We start from the raw sequence: 22,940 nt of genomic DNA, 5'->3' as shown, positions 1-22,940 counted from the left end.
CAGGAGCATTGTCTGGCATTAACCTTTAACTGCCCAACTGGCCAAAATTGCTGTAGTTGGCAGAAACGATCCCATGCCTTCATACACAATGTTGCATTCAGGAAATCTGGCAACCTTTTTAAAAATAACACATCACATTAATTGTGGGATTTAATGCTTGCATTGTCTCATAAGCACAGTCTTCTCTTTGGACATGGGACCGTGTCCTTTACTGTTCTTATCTCATATGTCATGTTCCTTAAGAGCAAAGGCATCCACTGTCAAGACAGCTCCCAAAGGGCAATCTGGCTGTTGTCCATATAGCCTCATAGGTGGATCTTAAATACTAGATGATGAGAGAGAAATTAGGGTTGTTCTTGTAACAGTTTTGAACCAACAAGGGTAAAGATCTATCAACACTGTCCTTTTTGCCTCACACAATAAGTCCATATCCACTGGGATGGATTAGTGTTTTAATTTCGGTCCTTTACATCCCACAGGTTTTGCAACAAGCTTGTGTCTATGAGTATATTTCAAAGATGATGCGCATTCTTCAAAATGTGCATTGAGTAAAATAAAATGTTAAAAAAAAAAACAGAACAAGAGAAGGGCATGCCAAGCAGCAAAGGTCTTCAGGTGGAATTGAATCTGAGATGTTGCAATTATTTGGTAATATGTGCCTTAACCCCTAGGCTTTCCTGTGCCTAATCGCAGGATGTCAGACAAATTATAAACCATGACCAAGACAATCCCAAAACCTAAGCCAGACTGAATAAGGGATGGGAGCTACAACCAGTGAAAGACATCAGAATTTTAAATAATTCAGGTCTGATCTAACTTAACAGATGAACATCACTGGTCCAGTCATCAACACAGTGGCACTGAAGAGCTCCTCATTTACACCACAAACAATATTTAGTTTCACCCAACAAGTGTTTGGGGACTCTCAAAGTCTCAGCGGATGCAATCAAAAAACTGGATTGGCTATACCATTAGAGGTGAACAAGAAAATCACTTTTGATGTGGGTAATAACTCTTTTAGTACAGATAGGGGAGCTGCAGTATAATTTCTATAATGATGGACATGGGGATATTAGCAGCATCATGGAAGGTTCAAAACATGACAGAGGTTTACTGGCATCATAAGTTTTACCCCACGCCAATTTTATTTCAGTACCTTTTCACGTTTCAGTCCAGTAGGTGGCGATAATAAACCAGTAAGGTGGCTAGTCATCCGCCAGAAGAAGAACTCCTCCTCCTCCTCCTCTCCTCCACAACAGGGGGGAGTTGTAGTAGCACCGAGTAAGAACACTGGTGGAGAATCAGCAGTAAACAATTTCTTCCCTCTCTGTGATTAAAAGCCTAGGTTTGCTTGGGGGAAGTTTAAGTGCAGATAAAATGTCGTCTTGGGCGAAATCATCTGCAGCTGCCCGGCGGCCACCAGCTAGCCCAAACGGAAGGTAAGCCGTGCGGTTCCTTGCAGCAAGTGTTTAGCATTAGCGGCTAACATTATCATGCTAGGTAGCAGCCATAGCAGAAACCAAACAGTGTGGGTTCTTCCAACTAATACGCCGCCCCCTTCCACCAGTTAACGTTAGTAAACCTTAGTTGTGTTTGACGAGGTCCACAAAAAACTTTTTGTGTTGTGCAGTGCTCAACAACTTCGTTTGTTTCGGAGACCAGCGCCTTACCCCACCAGGGAGGAGAGGACCGAAGACCTCAAGGATGCCCTGGAAAGGTGAGGTTACCAGCGTTACATTCACAGAACTCAAAGTCTCCGTGTCACATTATTAATCTGCACTGTTTCTGTGGCATTTAATGGATATTCAGGAGATTATAGTCCAGTCACGGCTGGAAAGCATTCGTGCTTCGCTGTTCAGGCCCTTCTTTTATTCACAGGTTTCTATTTTCAGCAATGAAATAAGGTTTCATATTTAGACTGACAGCAAAACGTTGTTTTGCCCCTGCTGACAAATGGAGAAGAAAAAAACATTTCAGAACAGTAATATAACCAGTTATATGAGACTTCCTCATGAAGGTCCATTATAGTATGTTTAGGCAATGGTCTTGATCATTATGCAAAAGAAGTTCAGACTGCCTCTTCAAGGAGACCTGCTATGCTTTCCCATATTTTATGACTTATCTACAATGTTACAGTGTTGGATGTTCATGTTAAACATGGCCAAAGCATCGAATAATGAGGTTAAATGATTTAAAAGAAATCCCTGAGAGCAAAAATTTCAGATTTCCTCCTGTTCTGAAGGCTCTGTTTTGAACTACTTTTTCTACCAAATCTCCTTTCTATGACATACAGAGCTAGGGAGCCAGTATTCCATATATGGTCATTTCTTCACACAGCAAAGGCACAGCAGTGGACAATTTGTACCACGCATGTGTGGACATGACAGAAGCCCATGAATGATTTACAGCACAATAATAATATACTAAACACAGGAAATTATAGCATTAGCATAAAGACTGAAATCATAATTAAAGTCTCCTGCTCAATTTGTTCTTGTTTCCACAAGATAAATGTTAAAGTGTTCTGGGAAATAGGGTTGTGCCGATATACAATGCCATCGTCCATCAGCGATGGTTGAGCAGGCATCGTGATTGTAACCCCCGGCAAATAATTTTTCACATAATACCTTTATGTGAAAGCAGGTTTTAATCACCACGAACATTATTATCCATCCATCGATTATTATTTTAAATATGCTTCGCACCTTCCTCGTAATTCTCTTCTCCCCACACTCAGACACACAAGAGGCCTACACCTCAGGTAAACACATCGGCTTGCCCCTCCTCTCTCCCCTCTGCTCCGTTCCCTCGCTCACGCCACACCTCCTGAGGTACAGTCTGCAGCCGGACCCTTTTCTAATCAGACGACAGTGGTCTCTGAGAGGGGGGGCTTAAAGAGACAGGAGCATCTACAGCTTGTTTCAGACAGGCTGAAATGAAGGCCTACCTGAAGAGCCAGTATACGACAGAAAGTTAATTTATTGAACTTTGAATTAGAGACCTACGCACAACTGTTTTCTTGATCCCGCTCCCCCCCGCTCCCGTTGATTTTGTGACCATTACCGCCCGCTCCCGCAACATGTTTGTCACTCTACCGTCCACTCCTGCAACAGGTGTATGCACTCCCGCCCACACCCACAAACATTGTGACATGCAGAGTAAAAAAAAGCACACACATGTTTGGGCTATGCTAAACGATTACATAAATCATTGCATTCATTTTTTTCTCAGTAAGAGCTGAGAAGTTTTCCAAATTTCAGACTTGCCTTGCTTTGGTCTTGTATTGTGTGACGGAAGCCAGTGAGGCTGTGCAGTGAGTAATCCTCACTCCCCGACACCTGAAGAGACGCACCGACGAGTGATCACAGGGTTTAGCCTCCTTGTCAGCGTGTCCGCCGAGGTCTCCGGTTTGAGTCAGGCCTGTGCAGTACATTCTCGGGAGCAGCTGCATGCACTCACGTTAATCTTCTTTTCAACTTCGTTTGTTGACTCCATCTTATCAGCGCTACTGCGGGACCCACAGTATATTTTTTAAATATAGTTAAAACTGCCCGCTCCCGCGTGATTTGTGGGACCCGCGGGATCCCAATCCCAATGCAGCTCTCTACTTTGAATCATGCAAAGCTGCCATACAGAGTCACAGAACTACAATATAGGACTGGAAAAGCAGTATAATAGTCCTCCTTTAAAGTGATAAGTAAGCAATGGCTTTCTGTAACTGGTGCCACCCAGTATGGAGGTGAAAGTGTTTTTGTGTTGTCTGAAGCATCAGAGAATTATATCTGAAAAACAAACCTCCAACACCTCTATCTAGAACTAATGTCACCTGATTTAGGATGGTCTACCCACCTCACTCTGTTTTCTGTACAGTTTTCTACCAAAGGAACCTTTTTTTTGTAGTAGTTTTTTTGTTGTCATTTTAGGTTGACTTTAGGATACAATTTGCACAAACTTCTTTTGAAGTTTATCTCAGAAAACATTAGGTTCAAGTACAGTCAGGTGACATAATTTAAACTGTTATCCGATATTAATAAAATGTTTCTGATATTTTATTAATACTTTATCTGAAATAATACAAAAAAAAATCAGATTGAACTGTGCTTATGGCAAACATCAGACACATTATTGTAATGTCATAGAACGGTTCTTCTTTAGCTAATCTGTCGGGCATTTCTGGTTATTTATTTCCCTACAAGAAACTTGAAAGGACCTTTTTTAGCTGTCCACTTCAATGCGACACACACACCAGCGATCCACACAGCTTTCTCTTTATTTAAGTTAAAACGTTTCAACGTTCCTCAGAATGTAAAGACCGATAAGCGATATGAAAACCTTCCAGCTGTGTTTTCCTCTGCTGTTGTTGCTGCAGCGGTCTGTGTGACGGCGGGAGCAGAGGGCTCTGTGAGCGGGCGGCTGGCCGGCCTCGGGAGCTCCTCCCCCGGGTTGCCGCAGGCTTCCCCCGCAGCCACTTGCGGAGCTCCTCAACTCCGAAAAACTTTCAAGCACATTTTTGTTCTGCCGTCATTTCTCGTAAAACTGTCAATATTCGAAATCTACACCGTTGATTTCTCACCTCAAAACTTCTCAGAAGTGGATTTAGTGATGAAATTACATACGAAAACTGTAAAATATATAACTATCTGTTGATGGCCTCTGTCTGTCGCGCGCAATGATGATGCAGTGAATAATGACGATTCTCTCTGACCAATCTGGCGTGTTTTCACGTCACATTTTAGTATCGCCTCAGCTCACTTGGAACCTCGATGGAGGTGATAAGAAAAAAAGGTACCTGGAAGCATGGCCAGGTACAACTTTTCCACAATGGAAAACCAAACAAAGGCGAGCCAAGTCGAGTCGAGCTGGTACTGTGCAGTGGAAAATAGGGCTTTAGTTTACAGCCACACTACACCGACACTAGTGTTGTTTTGGTCTGTGCTACAGAGTTGCTGCAACAATTGGGTTGGGACAGCTGACACCTCAGATTTTTCAATCAACCTGGACTAACCCAAGTATTTTAACAATTCACAGCTGAATGTTTTAGCACAGCGGTACATTCATTTCTGAGTCCCAGGTTCTTTGAAACACACCTCACTGTGGGGGTTGGAAAGAAACTGCTGCGTGCTCGTATATGGAGTAGTAATTTCAGTCTTTATAACCTCTTCAGTCACATCAAGTCATCGCATATAATGAACCAGTGAACAGTAGGCATAGACATGTCTACCACATTAAAATGAAACATTAAAAGACCCACTGCTTTTCTTTCAGTTATGAAGAACTGGAGCAAATACAAAACTACAGTGGAAGTGTGAAGTATGAGGGATATAAACATCAGCCAAATGGTGAGACTTTTTATTTTATTATCGTTTTATATTGATCACTAAAAGCACAGCAACATGTATTTCTCTTTTTTATTCCTTGCTAAAAATTCTCAATATGAAAATCCTTGCGTTGTGATTGTGCTACTGTATCTTACATTACATAAAACTGCACTTCTTAAATAACCGGTATCCCATTGGCTTATATAAAATAATCTTTTGTGTTATGGTATACCCCAATATCCTGTTAAAAGAAATGCATCAAAAATTAAAGTCTCCATTTACCTCACATTTTTTCCCTATAATTTCATCACCATCCTCAAACCAACCACCCAGCCAAGCCAGAGGGCAGCACTCCAGCAGACAGACGGAAAGCCCTGTATCAGAAGTTCTACAGACAGGTGCAGGAGGAGAGGAAGCCGGCAGACTGTGTGGTCCTTTCTGTCACCAATCAGTGCCTGTGAGTACTTAACACAAACATCTAAAACACAAGCAGTTGAAGTAGAAATGTGGGTGAACATGCTGGGATTTGATCACTTTCATACTTGAACCACTGGGAATCAGTGGACTGTGCATCAGATGTCAGGTGTGTGTGTGTGTGTGTGTGTGTGTTTGACAACAGCACTTTGGTTTGCAGTATAATCAGTCGTCATGACAAAAAACTGAGAAGATGAAGCCCAGGTTATCCTTTTGAAGGGTTAACAATCTCAGTATAGTATTCTGCTGTTGTGTTGAATGATTATGCCTGTCCACTTAAGTTTGATTTATGATCACTGACTGGAAGGTACCTGTTTCTCTCCTCCTGACAGCAACATATCTGACTCGTGTCAAATGTCTTTAAGCTAGTTTGAGAATGCATACTCCTACACATCTTGCTCGTGGTGTTCTCAGGAGCATGCTGGTAAAAGGCAGTTCCACAAACACCAATTTTTTCACCCATCCTCCAGATTTGTCTGGAAAGACACATTTCTATGGGACATTCATGCTCATACATGAAGAAAGTAGGAACAGTAAGAGCTGTGTGACTTTGCAACCTTTGCTCATAAACAAAAATGTACCGTGTAATGCAGTTACACTAAGGTGTAACGATAATCATACCTTTTAACCAAATCCATACCTGTGAATAAATGTTAATCTGAATTGTATTCCTATTTCTGCATATTGAAAATATGCGATCTAGGCTACTATTTTAATGCAGTAAAAACTGACGTGTCTACAATAGTGTCCAACACAAAGCTTTAAAGTTGTTGAATACAGCCTGATCTAAATCCCAGTAATAAATCTATTCACTGTACAGTACATGTCAAATATTACACATTCTCTCAAAACAACTTAATTTCGTAGAAGGCTTTTATTGTTGCATATCAGTGACATGCTACACAGACCTGTTTATTTCCTTTCGTGATATATACAAATACTCAGCTTTTCATACTTTTGCTTATGATTCATATGCGGGTTGATCTGCCCTTACCCCATGTGGTGACAAATGATGATTATACAAAAACTATTGTCTTTGTATAGTAGAAGTGCATAAAACATTACATTAACTACACAATGCAATATCAAGTAATGAATGAACATAAATGAATGCACACATAAATGACAACTCTGCAATTGTGCCAAATATGGCAGCTGTTTCTTTACGTTATTGTGACATAGTTAGATCTGCTAACTTGCCAGCAGCTTAACTTGGATGTACTAAAAGCGCTAACGCCGCTATGCTGCTAATTACGATTTGCTGGTTATCAGCAGTAAGCAGTCTATCCAGAATTTATTATCTAAATGACAACAAGTCAACCTTTATTCTGATTTTGCATTGTGCATTAATTCAAAAGACTATTCACAAATCAGGGATAAATTTGCTAATGACCAAACCCCTTTTACACTGGAAACCCCCCCCCAGCCAACACCCACTAACACCGGGCTTTTGTCTTGAGTGTGAAACGGTACAATCGGCATTTACTACCTGAGCAAATGACTGGGTAGCCACGTATTTACCGTTTCCAGCTCCAGTCGGCAATGATGTTAACATGACACCCAAGTGGACACGCAAATTTACGGCATTTTCCGGCGCCACTCTCCGTTTCTTTCTGCGGATGTAAACGTGTTATACAAATGTTTACGTAGCATTTGTATGGTTAGCTAGAATCTGTCAGCTGTGACATTGTATCCGCACTGTGATGTCTTTCAGAGCACACAAACACTGTATAACACACCTGTCACCTGCCCAGCTTTGTGCTGTTAAGCAGAAAAACCTTCATTTTACACAGTTTATGGGCTACACAAAGCAACCACCGGAACATTGCGCTGGCATTCATGCTACTTTCTACTGTTTATTAACCCTGTTTTCTGGCGTGATTGTGGCATTGAATGTAACAAAAAACAAAACAGAAACCGCAAAGGAGTCATACGCCTATTTATTTCTCAGTAGATTTAAAAGGTGACTCTTGCAGCTGTAGTCACCTTGGATGATTTGTATTAACAATGAATTCAAGTGACTCAATTTCACTGTAGGAAAAAAGTATCACAATGTCCATGGAAACTTCTCAAACCACTCGTGCAACATAAACCTTGTTTCCTCTGTCATCCTTGTGGTTGGTACATTCCAAACGCTAAAGTTACCTGTTTATGTTGGCCACTGTGCACAGACAAACTGCTAACATGCTTGTGCCAAGTCAATTGTGTATTTTTTTTATTTTTTTATTCAGTTTGTCTAATTGTTGTCCCAAGGTGGGGTCAAACACTCAACCCTCAGGGTGTGAGTCCTGTCCTTTACCGACTAAGCTAACTGAGCACTGTGTCAATGCATGTCAATATTATGTCTCATATTGTCATCTAACGGTAGAAAATATTGCTCCGATGCAAAACCTATTTGCTGACTCCCACAGTACATTAATACTACTACTTCTTCTAACATACGTATTCAGCATAGTGATGAGTGTCTGCACTGCCTGAATTAGACCAGAAGTAGAACAAGAAGAACGTAGTGATGAAACACGGTCTGTATCGCTGTTTGTCCGTCATCTTTTATATTGCATTTCTGTCAATAGATCCTCAAATACACACTGGACCTTTAATAGTATACTGTTAGTGTAACAATAATATCTCAAATACTACATTCATTAGAATTTCATATAATACTATAGTTTTTTTTACCACTAGTTGAATATTAAATCCAGTTACAGGCGTTTCATTTCTGTGGGTTGTTTTTATTCATTAAATCATTGTGCAAGCAAGCTACATGTGTAAAATACAGTGGCTGTGGATGAGAGGAGAGGTGACTGCTGGAAGTCAAGAAGTCGTATTTAACTTTATGTTCTGCTTGCACAACAGTTGTTTGATAAATGGCTATTAAAGCACATTAGGAGAATATTTGAAACAGTCTTTTTATTTTTTCAATTCTGATCATTTTGGCAGTGGCGATTTTCCATTGGCCCTTGCTAAAACCTCTCTGGGGGGGACACCAATGTTTTCTTTATGCAGGAAAAACCCTGATAGTGTCACACACACCTTTTCTGTTTTATTAAATCACACACTTTTTTGCAATTATGTAATCACACATGACAACATTGCGATTAGATTAATCGTGCAGCCCTAGAGCAAAGCGTAAATCTGGGAAGAAGCCCTTGCTTTAGAAAAGTGTAATGTAAAATGCAACCAAACTCACCCATATCCATACATTTATAAACAACTATATCAAACATTCAACGGACTGATCTCAAAAATGCAAACTGCTAATAGCTGCTACACAGGTTTGTACGTTTTTAGTGTAGGGTTTTCATTATGCTGAAGGACCAATAGTGAAAACAAATTCACCCATGTCTTCTATATGAATAAGATATACTTTATTGTCCGTGAAGGGAAATTTGTTTTGTCCGTTCTGCAGCTTTACAAAATACAGAAATAAACATCTCTCAACACATGTTTTCATGCAACACGACACATGCTCTCATATACATTAGACAGGTACCTATATAGTAAGCACATTAACTCCTTCTTCCAATGGCAGTTGAGTTTGATTGAACAACCGTATTGGCTGCATTCCTCCCAACTGTAGCACAACCCTTGCACAATGAGAGATTGCACACCCGTAATAGCCTATGTATTGCACAAATGACATGTTGAACAATCCAATAGCTTATAACCCTCACACACATACTACTACAACACTAAATACATGCATGAGAAATCCAAAAAACTTGTGTTAATGCCACACTAATCTCTATGTAATGCTACACTTGGTCCTGTCTAATTAAACATGGAATTCACCACACAAAAGGAATGATGATTTAAGGTTACATTTTTGTTTGTAAAGCACACTATAAATCAAGACATAACCCTCTGTTCCTCTCCGATATAATTTAGGTTTCTCTACATGCCTGCTGAGTCACTTAATATAGAAATGTCAAGTTAACAAAGTGTTTCTCTTCCTCTCAAAGGGATTACCCCAAATCGCTAAGCCAGTGCTTGCAGGAGCGTGGTCTATCAGTGGAAATGCTCTACCTTCAGGCGGAATCGGGCCTGACCCGGGCCCTGCAGGATGTCCGAGCAGACGGCTCCTCGTTATGTATTCTGGTGGAGCAGACAAACATAGCTCTGTCCTCCTGCACTGTTATCATATTCTCAGAATCCCTCAAAAGTAAGTCCCTACCCCTCATTCCTTCAAGCTTAGTCAAACCACCTCAGTTTACAACCCTCCCATCCCTTTTCAACTGACGCTCTAATGCGATTAACAAGTTATGTACATTCTCCCAACGTCTTTGAGAACAAAATCTGCAACAGATGTAATGTAAAACCCCCCAAAAATTTTAACATTAAACACCAACATGTAACATTCTAAAGCTAAACTCAGCCGTAGTAACACAGTCTTCGTGGCTAAAGCACTTATATTAAAAACTAAATCATCTCCAAGTCTATCTATATATATCTACACAATATTCATTTAGTATACATCCATGGCACTCTGACACTGGTTTACAGAACATTACATACTTAACAAACTGATTGAAGCCCAAAATTAGCAAAGTAGGTATGTAAAAGGGATAGTTCAGCATTTTGGTTTGACTTTATTGCCAAGAGTTGTGATCAATAACACTCTCATGTCTCATGTCATACCTCTAAATCTCACTTATTGTGTGTAATTGTGACAATTCTTGAAGTGTGCTTGAAGGTGTGTGTGTAGATATGCTGCCGCCAGACAAAGTTTACAGATTGCCAGAGGCTTGTTATGGATGTAAGGTTATGTAACCACTGTTCCTACAGTGCCACCTAATCAAATATTATTTGTTATTATTATTTGTTGTTATTATATCTTTAACTGACCCAATTATCAGATGTTAGACTGACTTTATGAATAGTTTCATATTGCACATTACGCGGACGTCAGCCAACAAAGTCTAGCTAAGTAGTATTAGGTGATACATTAATGTAGTCGATTGTAATTAGTTTGGCATTAAGCGATATAGGCGAATGAGCACAAGTAGTTGTTTTGTGTTTTGAATGATTTAATTTACATACTTTTGTGCAGAGCAAATGAAGCCGCATTCAAAACATCTATTCTGAGGAAGTGCTGCGGTGCACGCAGAGGTCAAGCTCATAATAGCCTAGGCTATGTAAACGTAACATTAGCTGAGCTGAATTGACAACCAGTGGAGATCCAGAAAGTCACTGTTCCCTGACAAATTAGTTTACCACTGGACAAATCCAGGCCAGCTGTGTTTAGTGTTTATGCTAAGCTAAGCTAACTGGCTGCTTGCAATAGCTTTATATTGACTGTACAGACATGAGTGGTGCCGATCTTGAGTGTGACAGACATGAGAGCGGTGTAAAGTGTATTTTGCTAAATGTCAAACTATTCCTTTTAAAAGAAAACTCAACTGGTTTTCCACAATTTTTGGTTTTATTGTCAGAGCTCGGGCCATCGGCTTGATTGGTTTTTAAAACATTCAACTCATCAAAGTGATTTCTGAGTTCTGTGAAAATGGCTACATAGCTAAAAATCTGAAACATGAGAGGTCAGACAAGATTCCCAGGTTAGTCAAACTTCTTTGGAAGAGACAAACAAGGCGAACTACAATATTGTGGTCCAAAACATCACACTTTGATTCCACTTGCTCATTGTCATTCAGACATCTCTGTTATTACTGACTGTTATTACAGTCAGTAGGATGTTATCATAACCAGTGGAACTGATGGTCAGTGCTATGACAACAAAACCCACGTGCTTTCCTTTAAGTTGACTCAATATGAAACTTCTCTGCACTTCACACATATATATAGAAAAATAAATGACCTGCATACTTCCAATCCAAAACATCACCAATACGGGCAGAACAGTGTTTCAATCTATATTTATAATGTAATCATTTCATCATGTGGGAACACACGTCACCGAGGGTTCTTAAGTCATTAAGGAACCTATGTGGTTTCAACACCCCACATTTAAAAAGCGTACCATGCACAAACACATCAGCATAATATAAAATCAAACATGCGCTTGCATAAAACAAGAACATTGCACCAGCTTACCAAAAGATGCCCTAAGTACAATCTATAGTCTGGGCTACACAACCAAAATAAAATCAGATTTTATTTATTTCCTTGTATATAATAAAGGAATTCATTATTGCACCAGAAAATTTAAATACACAAATCATCTCAAGTTTATTCTTTGTGCTATGGCGTTGCATGTCTGAATGCGCACAAAAAACTGGAGCTTACTAAACAGGTATTTTATGTCCCGGAACAAAAAATTCAAGTAAGTGATAAATGCACATCTTTACACAAATTGCATGCCCCTCTTCTTCCAACAAACCACAAGTCATTCTCTTTCAAAAGTACATATTCAAAAGTACTACCTACCAAAGAACCAATTTATCAGCTGAAAGTGCAAAATCAATTTCACCTTTAAGAACCCTATAGATTTTACTGCTATTTCTAGGGTTTTTGGGTTATCTCATTCCAGCACTTTCTTCCCCTTTAGTCCCCTGACAACTCACCCTTAACATTCTCATTACCCCCCCAGTCCATCGCAACATGCCCAAAGACCAGGCCATGGACTTTGTTGCAGCCGAGTACAGTCGCGGACTCGTCAAAGAGCGCCCGAAGAGGGACCCCGCAGACATTGCAGCCCAGGCGTCACAGCTGCTGGATGACTTTCTGGAACGAGAAAAGATTGAGCGCCATACTGTTCCCTCGGAAACCCGTCCGCTCCTCATGCTGTTAGCTGAGGGGGTGCATCTCTACCCCGAGGAGCTAGAAACCATCTCAGAGTATGTCCGGTGCCGCCAGGAACACATACAAGGTGGGACGCTGATTTTAAACTGTAGTACCTAGAAGATCTGGGACTGGTGCTGTGTCCATATTACTGGTTGCACCTTTAACTTCTTATCTTCCCCTGTTCTTTCCTTCTCTTTGGGTCGCACCTTTTCTGTCTGTCCGTGGTTCTTTTATTTTCTTTTCATCTTTCCTTTCCAGTCTCCAACACTGAGGGTGAGAGGGGTAACATGTTACCTCCTGGACTAGGGAAACCACCTCCTCTGCTCCCTACTCCACCTGGGCCCCCTCAACCTCAGTCTGGAGCAGGGGGGCCCATGATGGACCACACCTCAACCCCACCCACTCCTCTCTTGCCTTCACCAGGTTAGACTGCAGAGTTGACCACTTGCTTGACTATTTGAAGGGTCTTTTTTTCATTTCTGAAAAGTTCAAGGGTATAGCAACCATATTAAAATATAATAAATAAATAAATAAAAATGTAACTTTGTCCTCCCTGTGTCTTCAGACAGTACAGTTTAAGTTCTTAATAATTAATCTTAAATATTTTTTTTATTTCAATACAGATTCACAATGAATTATAGACATAAGCTATAGACACCATGAGTTCCCATTCATTTTAGGTAAACCTTCTGCCCATTGAAGTCCAAAACAATAGCCTTGCTGTAAATCTTGAAAAGTTTATATTGTTCCGTTTGGTTACCATGTTGGAGAGGTCTGCATTCAACTGTCCTGTAATGATGTTTTTAATTCAGACATGTCTCCTTTTTAGGCTCTTATCCCAAAACCAAACCTCCTCCGCTACTGTCCTTGCATCGACCTCCTGGTCCGTCATTAGGGGCCCAGGCTTCACGAGGCCCCCTGTCCTCACACAGCCTATATGGTGCCCCCACTGTTCCCCGTGGGCCCTTACTCCACCACGCTCCTCCATACCACCCAGGCCCCAGGGGTCCTCACGGGAGTAGAATGGCCCCGCCCTCTCTAAAGAGTTCCCGCCCTCCACTTCTCGCTTCTCCAGGTGGGTCACTTAGTCTTGAAATATATTCTTTTTGTCCTTTTTATGAGGTGTGTTTGTACAGGTTGAGTATGATGTTGGGATAACAGTCCAGCATTTATATAGAAGTACTGTGAACTAAAACAAACTGTCGGGTATAAACAGACCGTAAACTTCAATTTAACCATATTGTGTAACATTGTTTTGTCTTTCCTTTCCCTTCTCTCTCCCTTTGATCAGGTGCCCCTCTTCCACGACCGAGCGGCCCCCGACACTGAGACAAGGCAGAGACGCACACAAACACACACTCTCTCTCACTGTAACACATGCAGGCTTCCTGCAAGTGCCAGCATTGTTTTGAAGATTTCACCTAACTGTAGATCAGAAAACTCCTGGACCCTGCGAACAATACATGTTCCGCCTGTGTGTGGGGGGGGGGAGAAGAAGAAAAGTAGTACTCAGATGAAAAAGCAGGTAGTTAATGTTTGAAATTCTGTCATCATCAGTCATCTTATTGTGGATGGATTAATGGAGGACGACATGGAGTTCTCTATCTGACTGACAATTTTAAGTATCTTTTTGTTAACATTGTTGATTGTTTCTCTTTATAACGTACTGCGTTTCTCACCCACAGTCTAGCCCATTAAAAAAGCATGTTCTAGTTTACCCTTTTAAACTCCATAATGTTGTTGTTGGTTACAGTAACAAGCTGTGTGTACTGGTACCGAGGGTGTTGGTGGTCACACGATGGGTAATATGACTTTGTATTTTTCTGTATATAATATAGCAAGTACGTACCTGCTGTATACGATGTTTCACGATGGTGCTTAAGATTTCACAAGCAGTTTTCAAAGATTCTCTAGAGGAGAGAATTTCAACAACCAATTAAAATTGTCTTTTTATAAGATGTGTTCTTGGCTCAAATTTAATTCAAATCTAAATATTTTTGACATTATGTTCTCTTTATAAACACACTTGTGATGAATTTGTGGTAGAGAAACTTAAGAACACCTAAGAACAAACAAATAAAAAAACAAAAAAACAAATGCCTACCATATACCTTGCCAGCGACAACATGGTCTGTTCCAACAATATCTAGACTTTTTGCAAGCTTTATTTTGTCATCCAGAATTTTAAAAAGGACCATTTTGTGTAACGTTGAAGCGCAAGAGGCAGCTTGTAATGTTTGCCAGGATAACCCGAAGGAACACGAATGTCATTATATATTCTTTGCCACATATTTATGCAAAATCCAAGTGAGCAAATATTAGATGTTTATCACAAAGGGGTGTCTTAATTTTGACAGCCATCTTAATACAAAACATGGAGGAAAGCTCCACTGCAACACATCAGACGTGGTGTGTTGTCATGAAACCCGCTGTTATGAGATAATCAGTCACTCTCTCTAATTGTAATTCAGGGAAAAACTCAAAACAAAAAAAGATTTTGTACTGTAAATCTTCTGGCTGTGCGTTGTTGATTGTTTTTATAACTTTTGACTAATTGCTATGAAACTGTAGAATAATTGGTTGTAAATTATTATTTGCAATAGATAAAAATGTGTGGAGTTCATATAAGGCAGCAATCCAGTTAATGAAGTCAAATCAACAACAGCCCGCGGCTTGTACTCCGTGTACTTGTGTTTGTTACTTTGGTTGTGAGGAATCTTCTTAAAATTCTTAAATGTGTTGAAAAGTTATTTTCTTCAGTGTTGCGTTGAAGCGTAATGGATCACAGGTTAAACCACAGAAAGAAGTCATTTCTGAGAAGAAACCTACTCAACATTTTCTTTCGTGTTGTAGATAATGTTCAGATCATGTCATCTTTCTTTTATAAAATATATATATATATATATATTGTATAAACTGTAAATGTGCAACACCTTTGAGCTGTGGATTAGTTTTCTTTGTGATGTGCAGCAGTGTTGATGTTCAGCAGGTATGGAGAGGAGACTCTTGGTTATATTTTCAAAAAAACGTCTGCAAGTGTTTGAATATTTTGTTTTGGTCTGATGAGTGTTTCATTGTTTTTTTTCTTTTATTGAGAGAGAATTTACCATAAGAAATAAAAATGACATCATTTTAAGTATACAGTCCCCTTGTCAGTACTGACTGATGTGAATCGCAGTGGATGTGATTTTTAGCGGTAAGCATACAGATCTCTGTAAATGGACTGCATTTATTTTGAACTTTTCTACCTAAATGGACAAAGCACTTCACACCGCGCATCGGGAGCAACTTGGGGTTCAGTGTCACAAACAACCTGCTGTATCTCCTGAACCACAGCTGCGCTAAGTTGTATGAGGACTGAGTTCAAGTTCCACTTTGTTTCAGACACTTCTTCATGCCTTCTGGCAGTGTTTTCCAGCTGTGTCTGACTCGGACTCTCGGGCCTGTCGTAATTTGGGTGAATAGAAGAGGAGGGACAGAAGTATATACTTAGGCTTCCGTACAGGGCAACAGGGGTGAGGACCCAGATGCGTGCAGGCAGGAACAGTTGAAGAATGATGAAGGCATATGCTGTCCCACTCTTAGCAGGTTAAACAACGCTGACTGGAGAGTGAAGGAAATCTAGCGCACACTCTCACAGTCCTAAGAAGAGTAGGGGCCATAAGTGAAAACACCTGTGTTGGTATGGTGTGTGGGACCTTGAGTTGATATCAGTTCATTTCATCAGCGTCATTTGTTTTCAATGTTACATTAATGGGTCTTTCCTAAATATCCTCTCTGCATCAAACAATATAAGATGGCAAGTAGCAAGAGCTGTGTGGTGGGGGAAGTACTCTGATCCTTCACTTCAGTAAAAAGGTCAAAGGGTCACATGATAAATCTGAGGGGTCGCGAGAGGAAAGAAGAAAAAGGGTCTGATGGAAATTTGGAACGATTTGGCTTCAAACTGTAAATGAAGTCATCTGAGAAGTTTAGAGGGGAAATGTCTTTTTGGTGAAACTTCTAACAACTCATAGACACTTGAACCGCCCCAACTAGACAGACATTCATAACAGCTTTATTTTGTAAGTGGTCACAAGCCAAAAACATTGGTTTAATCTTAAATAATGGGTTGTATTAATCGGAAAGTGAATGGTAACTACAGCTGTTAAATAAGTGTAGTAGAGTAAAAAGTACAATATTTTATAGTACAGTATTTAGTGCTCAACACCAGAGACCCCCAGGGCTGTGTGCTCAGCCCTCCATCATCGGCCAGATGATGAGACTTCATATGGGAATCAGCATCACAGAGACCCTGACATAGTCATCTCACATCTCCTGGCAAAGAAAGCTCAGAAACTGCTGTATTTCTTCAGAAAACTAAAAAAAGGCAAAATTACCATTTCAAGTTCTTGTTAACTTTTACAAAGGAGAAGAGTAATAGAAAGCATCCTGACTGGGAACATCACAAACTGGCATAGGAGGTGCACGGCCCAGGACAGGTATGGCAAGTCGTTTTATTATACATTTATTCCTTAAAAGTTACTAGTCACTATTTAATAGTAACTAAAATAGTGACTAGTAACTTTTAAGGAATAAATGTTAAAATGGCTTGCCATATGACAGGAGGGGTCTGGAGCCACTCAGAAGATCATGGGTACCCATCTACCGAGCATCAGTGATATGAGTAAGGTGAGGTGTCTGTAGAGCCTAACAGGATACTAAAAGACAGGACCCACACTGCCACAGCCGGTTCACCTGGCTGCCGTCGGGCAAGAGATACAGAAATATCCACTGCCATACCACCCGACTCCTGAGCTCTTCCCCCAGGCTAAATTCACCCTCAGCACTGCACCACGCAGAAAGATTATTTCTGTTTATACTTTAATAATTTTTTTGTATATACCTTTTGCTTTTTGTGTGTAGCACAAAGGGAACCACAAACTTCATCTCATTGTAAAATAACAAATAAATCTACCTTGTACCTTAAAATGTGGTGGAGAAGAAGTATAAAGTAGCTGAATATAATAAATGTGTAAACATAGTTACTTTCTACTACTGTGCACACCAGACGATCGATCGATCAATCAATCAATCTATCTGTACTTATTTATTTAAGATTTCATTAAAGTCTTCTTTTTTACCTTTTATACAAAATGAACCAACACGAAGAGGAAGATCTTGGGTAGATAATAAATATACTCCAAACCTCTCTAAACTAAAAAGAAGTCAGTTTTGAATTCGAACACGATTACCATGCTTGTTTACTAAATATTTAGTCAATGCTGATCGATCCATAGAAGAAACCATAAAGTACATCCTTGGATGGATGGGAAAACATGAGTGTACAAAGAAGCTTCTATATGATGAAGCTATGCCTTTTAAACTCTAGATGGCGATGTGCACCTGCTCTTTTACTTTATATGCTGCTAGGACAGAATTTCAACAATTAAAATGTATAAATAAATAAGTTTGTACTTCTAAGTTCTCAGCCTATCATGTTTGTTTTGTAATCTTACTGCACTTGTTACTCCTAATATTTACAGACTTCCAGAGACCTGATACAAAAATACACTTATCTATTGAGAATACAAAAATGCCAAAATGTATATATCCAAATCTGCACTAATGTTTCAGAAACAGAAAAGGTTATTTTTCAGCTTACAGGTAGAGAAATCTTTACATGTATCATAGTACTTTTACAGAATGAAAACTTCTTCACGTTTTTTAATGTATGAGAAATATGTAATTTTGGCATTGTGGTAAATCTGACTCAGAATCTTTTTTTCATTGTCCCTTTGAAGCTTATTTACCTTAAGCAGCCTTTATATTATGTGTGCAATAAAACTGCTTTCTGAATTCTACAGGAGGGAAAAACACTGACAATCCAAAGGCCAAACCTTTGCTTTAGACTTACTTTGAAAGATTTTTAAATGATTTTTAAAGAAAAACTGAGCAGAACTTCGAACTCTCCCTAAGTCTGAATGCTGCTTGAGTTCAGTACAGTTGTGTCCTGGCTTATCTGAGGTCTAATTTCACTGCCAGGATAAGGTTTTTACCATTGGGTTCCCTGTAGTGAGGTTCCTGAAGATGTATAAAATCTGTATAAAACGGAAACCTTTAAACAATCTGTCACTGAAAGCATTTTGCCAGTGTAATGTTTTTTTGTTTTTATTCATTTTCCTTCTTTTTTAAGTATGACTATTGGTATGTATATAGGCGAGGTATCTTCATTAGCTTCCTGCACAATAGTCAAACTTTAAAATACATGTGCAAATAATCGAAACTAAATGTTATTATTATTATTATTATTATTATTATTACTACAATAGAGTGGGAGTCAAAAACTCAAACACACAGAGAGGGAATATGTCTGCATGTGTGGTATTGTCTCCTTGTTGGTGCCTCCTCCTCTGCCTCTCTTCCAGCTGTGGGCGCACTGCTGCGAGGAGCCCATCAACTTAGGAAGTAATGGACAACTGTCTCCACCTCATTACACCAGCCTACACACACACTCACTGATTGGACACTGTGTGAGTGAGAGAGTTGTTTGTGGGTAGAACAACGGCAGCAGCATTATGTTGGTGTTCAAGTATCTTAAATTCGTATCTTAAGTGTCTCACAGAAGCCACTGTCTCACTTTTACAGGAACATTTTCTAAAGATAATGTTTGAAATGATTGAATTCCCCAAGCAGTGTAGTGTGTGTGTGTGTGTGTGTGTGTGTGTGTGTGTGTGTGTGTGTGTGTGTGTGTGTGTGTTTCCAACATCCATGTTTTATTGTTTTACTAGTCATATACATATGTGATTTACATTGTCGTTGGTATACTGTAATGTTCTGTCATTTTGACTTTTTTTCCCTCCAGGCTATTTTCCTTTCAATTTACTGTGGGAGAGAATTGATAGTTGCTTGAGATACTGTATGTTATCCATCACAACAGATATCATGTCTACTGTAACAATGACATCATCAGAAGAGATTTAAAAGCAGTTTTTTCAGAAACATTTTTCTTGAGGAAGAATCATCAAATGTGTTACTAATTCTTACAGAAGAATCTGGAAAGTTTCCAGTTTCTGAAGATGTCAAAAATCAATACACTGTTTTTAATCAGGTTTCATCTGTTCTTCATTCTTTATTGATTCCCCCTCAGCTGCTTTAGAAACCAAATAAAAACATACAATTATCCAAGGTCAAACAAAGACAATTATGCACATTACAAAAGCTAACAAAAGCACTGCATGTGAAAACTTCAGTTCAGTTATTAAAACTTTAATATGTATCTGTATTCAATTGCATATTCAAACGACAGCAAAGGGAAGCTTTACTGTATTGTGAGTGTCTCCACAAAGTTGATTGAATTTAAACCTACTTTACTTTGGAACTCAATGACATACAAAATCAAAAGTAACAATCAGTATCTGTTGTGGCCCTGTGGTCCCGTGCAGGTGTTGTTAAAATTGGTCTGCCGCTGCGAGGACGATCAACTGTCCTTCGTGTCTCCCTGTAGTGCTTTCTTAGGCATCTCACAGGACAGACGTTGCAATTTATTGCCCTGGCAACATCCGCAGTACTCATGCCTCCTTGCAGTATGCCTAAGGCACGTTCACGCAGATGAGCAGGGACCCTGGGCATCTTTCCTTGGTGTTTTTCAGAGTCAGTAGAAAGGTCTCTTTAGGGTTCATCGTTTTTATAACTGTGACCTTAATTGCCTACCGTCTGCATGCTGTTAGGGTCTCAACGACTGTTCCATTATTTGTTTATGTTTCCTTGAACAAGCATGGACGACATTATTTGAACAAAGTAAGAAAAGTTATTTACATTTTTACAGAATTATCTTTAAAATACAGTGTCCTGAAAAAGGGAAGTTTCTTTTTTTGCTGAGTTTATATGAATTAATATGCAAATGAATAAGGTAATGGTTTACATTAATGACTCTACAAGTCAGATATCAAAACCACAACAACTTTTTGTCCCTTAAAAGCAGATTAATGGCCCCTGATGTCACGCTGTATAAATTATAGTATAGCACCAGGCCAAATGATTTTGCTATTTACTCTCATCGCCTAACGCATAGGTTCACCAAGTAGTTAATCTCCTCTAACTCACACCAACGACCAGCACACTTTTCGTTTTATTTCCCATCATTTTAATAGTTTATAATAGACTTTGGTGCAGTTGTCAGCTGTAAACTTTAAAACTTTCACTCAAAACTCTGGCCATTCATATTTTTTTCTGCATACAGCAACATGGAAGAGCTAAACTGAGATAAATGTTGGATTGATTATTTCTGGTTTGTGCTTCGTTGCATTTGTGAGTTTTAATCATTGGAACAAACGACTTTGAACCAGTCCCAGAAATTCTCTTCCAATGCCAACCTGAATCTCAGCTGATGAACGCCTACTGGTCAAAACCTTGCGACCAAATAAGGTTAGAACAAGGGACAATTGGGTTCTTCTCAAGAAATAAAAATGACCTCATAAAATGGAAACCATCAAACAAAGAAATCCCAGACAGTTTTTATTGTTATTTGGAATGAACCAAAATTCCAAAACATGCACTCAAAACTAAAAAGAAAAATCTTAATAAGCTTAATAAACAAGTATGTTATAAACAGAAGATTTTGGAGACAAAAATCTCTCCCCCTCACACACACAAACATTATGTTCTCCACCTCCTCTCGTCTATCTCCCCATCCTGTCAACTCCTTCTCTCCTGTCATTCCTCCTCCACCTCCTTGCCTCTTGAGACAAGCCGTTTATTTACCATTTGCACTGTCTTTGTCACAAGGCTCGAGTCGTTAAAAGTCGAAACTGGATAAAAAGAAGAAAAGGGTGCAAATGTGTGATTAAAAATACACAATTAAACAAATCCTCTCTCCTCCTCTATCAGTCTCTGCATGGTCCGGCTACTCCCCCGACTTTCTTCGTGTCCCCTGTCGCTATTTCTCCTTTTACCTACTCATCTCCTCCTCTCCTCCACCCCCCACCCCTCCTCCCCTTTCTCTGCTCCCCACTGGATATCAATCAGAATCTATCACTCCAACTATTCCTGCTGCCGTTGTGTCAGAATTCACAGGAACTTCATCAAACTGGGAAACTGTTTCATTGTTTCAGCGAACCCTTGCTGTGTGTGTGTGTGTGTGTGTGTGTGTGTGTGTGTGTGTGTGTGTGTGAGAGAGAGAGAGAGGGTGGGCGTGTGTGTTTCGGGCCTCCGTGCAAGAATTAATGGTATGCACACACGCTTCCTCCCCACCCGTTATCACGTGAAGGCTTGCACACACACACACACACACACGACAACCAGCACCTTCCCTCCCATCACCGCCATACACACATGAGCGTACACACATTAGGGTGTTAATTGTTGTGATAACACCTTCCAATAACAAGGCTCTAATTATCAACATGTTTGGCTGTTAGAGTGTGTATCTGGCACTTGTGTACGGATCATGGGGTGAGGGTGTATGTGTGCGTGCCAGTGTGAGGTGTAGCACCAGGGGAAGAAGGTTTGATGATTTTGAAATATGCTGCTGCTGCTGCTGCTGCTGTGTGTATGTGTGTGTGTGTGTGTGTGTGTGTGTGTGGGGTGGTGTGCGCTCACATGTAGGGGGTGATGATGTCTAAGTCTCAATCCACATTTGCATATGACAAGGGGTCTTTTGTCCTTTGGTTAATTACAAACGCTCTATTTGAGAAATGACACTGTTGCATTGCATCCAGTGCATCACAGATAGACACACACATCATTCTCATGTGTTTAACAAGCAGCACATACAATTCACTTTAGCCCTCTGAGCTATTCTGCCCTGGAGGAGCGCTGGTTTTAAAGACATGTGTTAACATTTAAGGCTGCCAGAGGCCCAGAGAGATCCAGGAAGAGCGCTCCGAGGAGCACATATCTGAGACCTTGAAGAAATATGTTTTATTAAAGCAGGAATATTTGATTTGAGGACTCAACATTCAGTCCATTGTCAGTTAAAGGAAAGGTTCAGATTTTTTTTAAGTCTATCTTAATGCAACACTCACGTACCCATATGTACGGTGAAAGAGTTATTGACAGAGAATCGATAGCTTTGCAGAGTGACAACAGTGTAAGTCTGAGTTCAGAATGACTTGAGCCCTGCGTGAAAAGTAAAACTCATGAAAGATAAAATTCATTACGATGAAGCCGTAGTGTCGACGCTGCGGGGGCTCCGGCTACAAAATGTTAAGCTAGGTCCAGTGTAACTAAGGGTAAAATTCATTCTTGTGGTATTACAAACCTGTAGGCTACCTGAACCACCACAGCCACTTGCTTTCAATGTTGGGATGTTTTTTGCCGATTGAATATGTGCGAACTCACAATAGCTACAGCAACAGCTACCATTTACCTTGCAATTGTGATGAAGAAGGATAGACCAATTGCAGCTGTGATAACTTTCCAGAGCTG

The 22,940-nt window shown here is 39.9% G+C and overlaps 1 protein-coding gene across 2 annotated transcripts; it reads left to right on the top strand.

Moving 5' to 3' along the window:
* Window positions 1-1,210: 1,210 nt before the first annotated feature.
* si:ch211-216l23.2 (uncharacterized protein LOC565061 homolog) lies at window positions 1,211-14,489 on the top strand. 2 transcript variants are annotated; one of them, XM_046038564.1, is made up of 9 exons: window positions 1,211-1,439; window positions 1,631-1,717; window positions 5,266-5,339; window positions 5,652-5,775; window positions 9,755-9,954; window positions 12,340-12,618; window positions 12,792-12,956; window positions 13,363-13,608; window positions 13,825-14,489. In XM_046038564.1, the coding sequence occupies exons 1-9, from the start codon at window positions 1,378-1,380 to the stop codon at window positions 13,860-13,862; spliced, it is 1,275 nt and encodes a 424-aa protein (XP_045894520.1). In that variant the 5' UTR covers window positions 1,211-1,377; the 3' UTR covers window positions 13,863-14,489. The 2 variants fall into 2 exon arrangements, with proteins under 2 accessions (XP_045894520.1, XP_045894522.1); XM_046038566.1 differs by lacking the exon at window positions 12,792-12,956.
* The last annotated feature ends 8,451 nt before the right edge of the window (window positions 14,490-22,940 follow it).

This window comes from Micropterus dolomieu, linkage group LG22 (assembly GCF_021292245.1).
Source record: "Micropterus dolomieu isolate WLL.071019.BEF.003 ecotype Adirondacks linkage group LG22, ASM2129224v1, whole genome shotgun sequence".
Lineage (NCBI taxonomy): Eukaryota > Metazoa > Chordata > Actinopteri > Centrarchiformes > Centrarchidae > Micropterus > Micropterus dolomieu.
The sequence above is the reverse complement of the archived record's forward strand: the minus strand, read 5'-3'. Positions and strand labels throughout refer to the sequence as shown.

Coding starts and splice junctions, on each gene's coding strand:
- si:ch211-216l23.2 (XM_046038564.1), top strand. CDS start 1,378: ATGTCGTCTTGGGCGAAATCATCTGCAGCTGCCCGGCGGCCACCAGCT. Junction 12,619..12,791: donor CCGCCAGGAACACATACAAG/GTGGGACGCTGA, acceptor TTTCCTTTCCAG/TCTCCAACACTGAGGGTGAG. Junction 13,609..13,824: donor TCCACTTCTCGCTTCTCCAG/GTGGGTCACTTA, acceptor CCCTTTGATCAG/GTGCCCCTCTTCCACGACCG.